Source organism: Sprattus sprattus (assembly GCF_963457725.1).
Source record: "Sprattus sprattus genome assembly, chromosome: 19".
Lineage (NCBI taxonomy): Eukaryota > Metazoa > Chordata > Actinopteri > Clupeiformes > Clupeidae > Sprattus > Sprattus sprattus.
The window spans coordinates 5,633,886-5,642,922 of NC_137917.1; the positions used below are offsets into that span (position 1 = coordinate 5,633,886).

Consider the following 9,037-nt stretch of genomic DNA (forward strand, 5'->3'; position numbering starts at 1 on the left):
CGGTGCTGCTCGTTAGCTTCTCTCTCAAAAGGCTGCTTCTCCCCCCAGGGTCCCTGCTGCTGAGAGAGGGGCTCCCTCTCCCGGGGAGGACATGAAAATCACCACTGCCAGTTTTAATGCAAAATAACTTCTTATATATGTGTCAGAAAATATATATGAATATATACAATTACTTTATAATTGTACTGCATATGCATATTTATCATCGATTATACATATGCATATATGTCCTTTTTGTATATTTTAATAAACATTTACACTTAATGCTTGGTTGTCATGACGTATCATTTTTTCCCCCCAAACCCAGTTGAGCATGTTGCAAGTATGAGTAACTGTGAGGATGTGACAATTACAGGAGTGTTTATTCTGGTTCATGCACAGTGAACTGGTGTTAACTGGTTTTTATTGAGACAGACATGGAATACAGTCATACATAGACGTAGCTGAACAACACAACTTCCCCCAAACCACATTTCCCTCAAGGAAGCATAAGGAAAACACACGATTCCCCTTTCACTTTTTGCATGAAGAGGATAAATAAAACAATGTAACCATTTTCACCAATTAAATAAAGCAAGCAACATGAAATATAGTGCAACGACTGAACTGTATACCCTGAAGATGACATTCGTTTTGACCCAACACCCCATGCAACTCAAGCCCCCTCTCAACCTAACACACGAAGAGCTAGTTATGAAACCTCCCCCTAAAACAGCTCATAAAACTACTGTAAGTGATGCGTTGTTATAATACTTACGCCAGCTTGACACTCTGACGGCCATTAGCAACACAGATTATCAGAAAAAAACCCAGTCTCAGGAACACAAGTGGTGCCAGTAATCAGAAACCAATCTTTCAACTCTGTGTCAATATATGAATCAATCAAGAAACTTCCAAAACGACTGGTATTATTTTCTGTCTGGTGGTGAATATTTCGCATGTGTATAGCACACTGAAAGGAGGGTATGGACTCCTGCACTGGTAGCACGTCAGGTAGGAGTTAGCAAGGTGTGCCAGAATCGCATACCGCAGCTTAGAGGGATCACCACACACCATGTTGCCTTCATCGTTTGTTTTCTGTCAATTAAGCTGTTATTTCCATGCACAGAGCAATAACACTCAATTGGAACCTCCCTCAAGGCCATGGCTTGTTCTTCCTCTAAAATGGCACTTTCTCACACACACACTTTCTCACACACAAACACACACTCACACTCACACTCACACTCACACTCACACTCACACTCACACTCACACTCACACTCACACTCACACTCACTCTCCTCCAAAGGCATTTTTCACATTTTCTACTACTGAGCCCACTGTGCCTCCTGCCAGACCGCCCACCGCACCCACCACATTCCCCAGTCCTCTGCCCCCTCTCCAGACCAGCATCCCCAGCCCGAGGCCCACTGTCTTCACCTGGTGACCCAGCTCTGACAGAAGCGTGCCCACGTATCCCTCACTGTGCTCCCACACTGTTCCCACAAAGAATTTGAACACGGACCAAACGTTGTCCAAGATGCCTCCAAAGATGCCCACACTGTCCATGGCCAGTTGACCCACTCCGGTCACCCCATCCTGGCAAGCGCCGAAAAGGCTCCCCACCAGTGGGGAAGAGCAGGAGTAGATCCCGGAGAAGCACAGCTCGCCCACTTCAGTAACCAGGCTTGTGGCGGACCACATACCAGACCACAGGTCGCACACCATGTTCTGAAAGAGCGAGAAGGTGCAGCTGGGTACGGCGGACAACGCAGCTATGTCCTCCCCTAAGATGTACGTCACCTGGCCGGGGAGACTTGTGAGGGTGGAAAGGACTGGACGGAGAGGGGCGGAGAGGAGTGACACGGAGGAGGAGAGGACGTACATCAGCGCCCCGCCGACGAAAGACCCTGAGCTGTGGGTTTCGTTTTCCATCTCCAGAGCATCCTGAGGCTCATCACTGTCATCTAAGGGGACGGAATTGATTTGGGCCTCGCTTTGCATCGCTGACATCACTTCCTCCTCAGTGACCTCTGGCATATCATCACTTCCTCCCCCTGCCTGTTCTCCCTCTGTGTTTTCTGACGCCCCCACCTCTGATTCTGTGTCTATTGTCTGCATGTCCCTTCTCAAGGCCTCCAGTTTTTCTGTGAAGAGCGCCATCACATCTTCGGCACCCTCGGTCTCTCCGCAGAACCCAGTGAAGACCGCAGCCACCCCAGTGACCTCCCCCAGCTCCTGCACACTTACCACCCTCTCCTCCTCTCCTCTCCCCTTCACCACCCCCACACTGAAGCCTCGGCTCTCCTCCCCCCTTCCTCCTCCCTCCTCTGGGGAGGCGCAGCACACCGCTGACCACAGCATGTCCACCTGGCAGCCGCCTCCATCCTCCCCCTCGCTCAGGCCAGCAGCTCCAGTCAGCACAAACAGACTGGCTCCCTCGGTGGTGCCAGTGTCGGAGCACCGCAGCACTGCAGCCTCTCTCACCAGCCTGGAGATCAGCACGTCCCATGCAGGGGGGGCAGGATTAGCTGCAGTATGGCCCTCGCTCCGGCCCCCACCCCCACCCAGGAGAGCGGGGATGAGCACCTCAGAGTCAGGTGGGCTCTCCACACGGGAGCCTTCCCCATCATCTTCAGTCTGAAAGGAAAGAAAGGGGGAGGGGGTGAGTGTGTCAGTGCTGCCATCACACTGAATTATGTAACATGAGAGCTGCAGCGATATACAAGCTGGTCCCGGGCAGGCGCAGACAGACAGACGCTGGTCACCGGGGTGTGTCTCACCAACACCAACACCAGCCTCTTGACAAACGAAGAGATCAAATAAACCACACATTTGTTCCAACATGAGTGATATTCCAAACACAGCTGAACTTTGAAGCGGCCTTGCTGTCAACATGTGTGATACACTGCACTCTGACAGCACAATAAATACCCTCAAGAGGGCAGTATTATAGATGTTTGTTCAGATACAAATATTTGTTGTGGCTTTACAGTACAAAGTGGCCCATACAGGCTGACATCTCTGGACCACCTATTACTGCTGACTTCAAACACAGCAAGTTAAATCATGCTATGGTACTTAGATATACTTCAGTGGAAACTACCCTATAAACATGTTGCTCTGTAGTCTCTCTTATTATTATTATTATTATATTCATTATTATTATTATTACTCATCATTTCAGTGCCATTATGTAATTACCATTCTGGATGAAATGTAGGATGATTTGGTAAACCAATCTTACGGTCATGCCTCAGTACACTGAGTTCTTATAAATAAACCAACAGATGGGACACAACATGTAGAACTAGCATAACAAACTGCTAATCTTACCTGTCTTTCGCTCTCCTGCTCTCCCCAGTTGCTCTCCTGACTCAGGCAGAATGCAGAGTAGATGCTGGCCCCACAGGTGGAGTTGTAGAGGGAGGCAAAGTGGCGAGCCCCAGGCAGGCTGTGGCAGCTGTGGATCAGCCCTGCGCCTTCAAGTCCCTGGGGGGGCGTCTCCTGATAGAAGCTGCGCCTGCAGAGGGAGAACTCTGGATCCGTCTCCGCCTGGCTCCGTGCTGGGGCTGACAGGCCTAACAACAGCCCTGCCAGCAGTGACGCAGCAACACTGACTCTAGCAGCAGCAGGCATGGCTCCCTCTCTCTCTCTCTCTCCCCCTCTCTCTTTCACTCTCTGCAAGCTGCTGCGGGGGGGCTGCTGGTGCTGCAGAGGGAGGTGGGTGTATTTTTCCTCTCAGTCGGGCACAAGCTCAGCTCAGCAAATCAGTTGTTTTTTCTCTCGCCTGCTCCCTCAACTCTCTCCTCTTTAATTTGCTTCAATGATCCCTCACAGTGCTCCACCCACATTTATTCTCTCTCTCTTTCTCTCTCTCTCTCCTTCTAGTATTTGCACATTTACTCTTCTCTTTTTTCCCCTCCTTCTTTGACAACCCCACCTTCCCTCCACCCACCCTCTTGCTCAGTCACAGCCTCTGTGAACACACTCCAGACCTGCCCTGCTGTTGAGTACACAAAAGACCAGCTCACACACCCCACACACACATATCTCTGCCAATTACCAGTAAGTCTGCATTCCCTACCAGGGCACCAGCAGTTGTTTCTCATGGCTGGATGATGGACAAGCCCAATTATTTGACACACCCTCACATGGTCTCCATGGCTTATACAGTCATTATGTACACTGCAGGTTACTAGAGCATTGTAATTGGGCTAGAGTATTTAACAGTGACTGAGCACGTTCTGTAGCTCTGTTTCTAGATAGTTTCCTTTGTGGCGTTTACTCTGTGAAAGCACACAATGCTATAGGACAAGGGGAAACGTGTGGATGGTCTAATGAGGGATGTGCTGAAAACAGGCTGGAAAAGTTTCAACATGAAAACAAGAGACAAGCACGTGTATTATGTAGAAAATGTGTTTATTTTCTAACATTCAAAACTGAGCAAAACTAAAAAGAATGAAACAGGATACAAAAAAACACACACACACAAAAATGACAAAAATTCCATTCAGCCACTCCTTCGTCTCCACCTGAAAGTGAAAAAAGTCACAGGAATGAATGAATGTATGCATGAATTAATGAGGCTTCAGTGGGTGGTAACCATTAGATACAGTTTTCAGCCCAGTCTCCATTCCAGCACACACACTCTGAAGGTCACTCTCCATCTGCCTGCAGTCCCCCTCAGGCCAGCCAGGCAGAGGCAGCTGGCACCTAGAATACTTCGCAAAATGCCATTGGCTTGAACTGCTGCCTCCCATGCATAGCAGATGGTTCTGAAGCCACTTTCTGCTGCAGTGGTTAACAAACCAAAAAAAAAAAAAACACTCTGCCCAAAATACGGGTGTGTCCATGACTCCCCTGTCCTCAATCAAGTTTAGACAGTTACAAAAATGCACCCAGGTGGGATAAGGGAGCTGTTGGGTAAAACTATATTCAAGACACGATCCGTCACACTAAAGATGTGGAAAATAAAAAGCTACATAAGTATTTCACCCCCTTGGATGTTTTACCCTTTTATTGCTTTTATAAATTAATTTACACAAGCAAAGCTTTATGGAAGAGAGCCACTGTTGAAAAAAAGCTCCACTTTGGTCTCATCAGACCATAGAACCTTCTTCCACTTGACCATGGAGTCTCCCACATGCCTTTTGGCGAACTCTAGTCGATATTTGATGAGTTTTTTTCAACAGTGGCTTTCTTCCATAAAGCTTTGATTGGTAAAGAATCCGGGAAAAAGTTTTTGTATGCAGAATCTCTCCCATCTCAGCTGCTGAAGCTTGTAACTCCTTCAGAGTAGCCATAGGTATCTTGGTGGCCTCTCTCACTAGTCTCCTTCTTGCACGGTCACTCAGTTTGTGAGGACGGCCTGATCTAGCCAGATTTACCGGTTGTTAGATTTAGTTTAAATACATGGTTTTTAGTCATATGCAATCACAGCAAGGTCCATTCTGTCAATATGCATCTAAGGCCTCACAGACGGGCATTAGGCCTGTTCCCCAACCATTTGGACCCTGAGACATCAAATAGCTATTGTCCAGGGTCAGGAAGGAAAGACAGCAGGAGATCAATGGTTGCCAGGACCCCAGACAGACATTTAATTAACTTAGACTTAATTGGGTAAGACCAAATAAGGTAACTTCCTACTTTCATTTATGGACACACCTTTATTGTTTGCATGTTAATTATGTACTATAAGGGCCACAACCCTCCGTAATGTCATTGAAAGAATTCTATCGTTTACCGCGACTTGCGAGTTGATTGTGTGATGCGTTGGAATAAAGTATTATAAGATATACATCTTTCCCGAGTTTCCTGACTCTCTGCAACCGAACCTTGGATTAAGGATAACAGAACCAGCCTACTTCTTCACAATGGACTGGACCTCTGTTGAATTAGGTCAGTCACTTTAAAGGGTTGAATACTTATGGAATCACTTATTTTGTATTACATATTTTTATTTAATTGACATAACTGTGTAGAAATCTGTTTTCACCTTGACATCTAAAAAAGACAACTTATATTGACCACGATTGATTTATAAAAACAATAACAGGGTAAAACATCCAAGGGGGTGAATACTTATGGGAGGCACTGTATCTTAATTAAATACATTTCTAGTGCTACATACTAGAGTGCTAGCACGGCACCCTACGATGAGACACTATACAGTTTGCAATAACATTACCTCATGAAGGGGTGTAGCATAAGCTCAAAGCTACTCTGAGGGACACCATCTCACCTTCATTCATTGGGAATGTCAATAACTAGATCTGCCTCTTCTCCCTCCCCTCTCTCCTCCTCTCCTCTGTCACTCTCTCCATCAGTGTCTCCTTCTTCCTCCGCCGTGTCTCCGCTGAGCATCTGCCGAGGGACCCAGCTGAATGGCGTGCCTGCCGCTGGGGCTGCTCCAGGGGCTGATGGGTAATTAGAGGCCAATGGTGGAACCACCTGAAAGATGTGTGTGTGTGGTGTGTGTGTGTGTGGGGGGGGGTGCAAAAATAAGCATAAAATAAGCATTAAAACATGTCCTACATTATTGCTGGTAAATGATGGTGTATATTTCATAAAGCACCTTTTTCAACTGCAGGCGAGTGGTTTATGAAATATTACTATTCATTTAAGAATGCTGTTATGTAGCCCTGACCCAGGGCTATGTATGATAAATCACCTTCATTCCACCCCCGCCCCCCCTCTCTCGCTCGCTCTCTCTCTCACCTTCCCTGCAGGGTCTTTCTTGTGTTTGGGCGTCTTTGTTTTTCTCTCTTTCTTCATTCGCTCAGCAGGGGGAGACAAATACTCTGGCGGGAAGGGTAGCTACCCACCACAAACACACACATTCACACACACACACACACACAGACAAACACATTACCATGCAAAATATTACGATGCAAACACAAACATGTAATACACAAACAAAATACAACACAGTCTCCATGCATCGATTTACACACACACACACACACACACACACACACACACACACACACACACACACACACACACACACACACACACACACACACACACACACACACACACACACACACACACACACACACACACACACACACACACACAAAACAGAATGTGCTCCACATATGGGATTTTAAGAAATCCCATTTGGCCACACAAGGCATTATAATGTGACAGACACAAACAGAAAAAGAGAGAAAAAAATCATACATGAATAAAATGTGAAACAATAGGAGACAAATAATGTGTATGGGAAATATTCAGATGATGGGCGCTGTGAACGCCTAGAGACGTAGTAAGCATTGGCACTCACTGTGGTGAGGTACTGTGAGGAGGTGGAGGACGGGAGACTGTTTGCACCAGAGCGAGAGAGCAGAGAGAGGTGGGAGGACGTGGAAGATGGAAGACCTGGAACGACAGGACTATTCCTCCTTCTGTGAGGAGAAGAACAGTGAAAGGGAGGATAGTGTGTGTGTGTGTGTGTGTGTGTGTGTGTGTGTGAGAGAGAGTGAGAGTGAGCGAGGGAGAGGGAGAGGGAGAGAGCATTAAAAACAAGACAACTTGAGTCTTTAAGTGGGAAGGATTTTAAGATCTCAAAAGTGCTCGGCTGCAATTAAAACATCTACCTTAAAATGACTGACTTTCCACCACTTCCTGCTTGTTATACTATGACACTCAGGAGAGTGCTGTGTGAGAACCAGCTCTGATTCATACTCACTTCTTGACTCCCTCCCTCTCTCTCTCTCGGAGTCCCTCTCCCTCACTGTTCTCAGAGGAGGCTGTGGCATCAGAGTCTGGAACATGGCAAAAAGACACACTGGTATTTATATATTTATTCACAGGGCTTTATACACAGCTTTTCCCAAGTAAATTTGACAGTCCTAAAGGTATTTCTGCATGTTATATTAGACCAAATATAATGAGTCTATAAGTTTAAGCATCTCTCCACTACTTCCACGTACACATCCGAACTTTATGAGGGTTATGGGCTGAATCTTCTTTACCCTTCAGTATGAAGGTGCTTCACAATGGATGGGCATGAATAATAAGCAGCTACGCTACAGTTTAAGACTGCATTAGAACACGGATCAACATGTGATGTTCACGTCAATGGTGTATGAAATTAAAGACACTACTAAGGATGTTCTGAACAACACAATGAGTCAATGAATCAGTATTATCTGACAGATAGGCCTTAGTCCTTAGTCGGTGGGATTGATTTGCCAACTTTCAGACAAACAATTAATTGACTGACACAATCCTTGAGGATGTAATCCATGATTCGGTTTTGGTTTTGCGAAGGGTTGTTGATATTTCAGCTAAACAGCCAATCATATTGCACCCCTTCCTTCTGTGCTCCTGCAGCAACGGGTTGATCTGAGCCACCATGTTGGTTTCCTATTTATGAGCGCAAAAACTGAACAGACGGCCGCAGAGAGCAATTTGCTTAATTTGACACAAAGTGTAAGGGATTAGAATGGCAGACTGACCTTTAAGACAAGCAAAGCCCTGTTACTCTGATGATAGCAAAATTAACTGCTAGACATGCAATGTCCTTGGTCTATAAAAACTGTTGGAATGGTTATGAAGAAAATAATTTTACCACTGTTTTGTCTGCCTACCTAAGAGGATTTTCATATAGAAAAAATATGCTCATAGCATTATTCCATCAAGAGCGTTTCTATGACTGAGAGTAGATGAGACCAAACGACTGAAACCCACATTTCCCATAATCATTTAATATGAAGACCATAGCATAATTATTATACCTTAGACAGAAGTAAAGCAGTTCCATGTCAAATCAACAACTTCTACAAAAGTGTATTGACTGACAATCTGGGACTTCCTTCAAACGGTATGTAAATATTGGCATTGTACCCAAAAGCTAGTGTGCAACATTTTCAGTTTGTATCTTCTTTAGTTTTGGAGGCTTCAAAAAGGGGTCATGGCCGTAATTATACTACTAAGAGTGTTTCTAAAACAATGTAAACGCACAAAAGTACAAATTAGAAGTTCATTTCTTGAACTGTTCACTGTATAGGATGATTCTACACTATTAAACGTCTGTAACTTC

General features: G+C 45.6%; 2 protein-coding genes across 2 annotated transcripts in view; both read right to left on the reverse strand.

Annotated features, from left to right (window-relative positions):
• Positions 1-1,275: 1,275 nt before the first annotated feature.
• On the reverse strand, positions 1,276-3,621 carry LOC308380451 (uncharacterized protein; the record flags this gene model as incomplete). The annotated part of the gene is made up of 2 exons (XM_080857792.1): positions 1,276-2,622; positions 3,319-3,621. The coding sequence occupies 2 exons, from the start codon at positions 3,619-3,621 to the stop codon at positions 1,276-1,278; spliced, it is 1,650 nt and encodes a 549-aa protein (XP_080713918.1).
• Positions 3,622-4,466: 845 nt separating this feature from the next.
• ino80e (INO80 complex subunit E) overlaps positions 4,467-9,037 on the reverse strand; it is a 5,849-nt gene continuing 1,278 nt past the window's right edge. The window contains exons 5-9 of the mRNA XM_080858595.1: positions 7,682-7,757; positions 7,277-7,397; positions 6,703-6,801; positions 6,227-6,435; positions 4,467-4,517 (exon numbers count right to left, since the gene is read on the reverse strand). Coding sequence (XP_080714721.1) covers positions 6,229-6,435; positions 6,703-6,801; positions 7,277-7,397; positions 7,682-7,757 — 503 coding nt within the window. The 3' untranslated portion in view covers positions 4,467-4,517; positions 6,227-6,228. The remainder of the gene's footprint in view (positions 4,518-6,226; positions 6,436-6,702; positions 6,802-7,276; positions 7,398-7,681; positions 7,758-9,037) is intronic.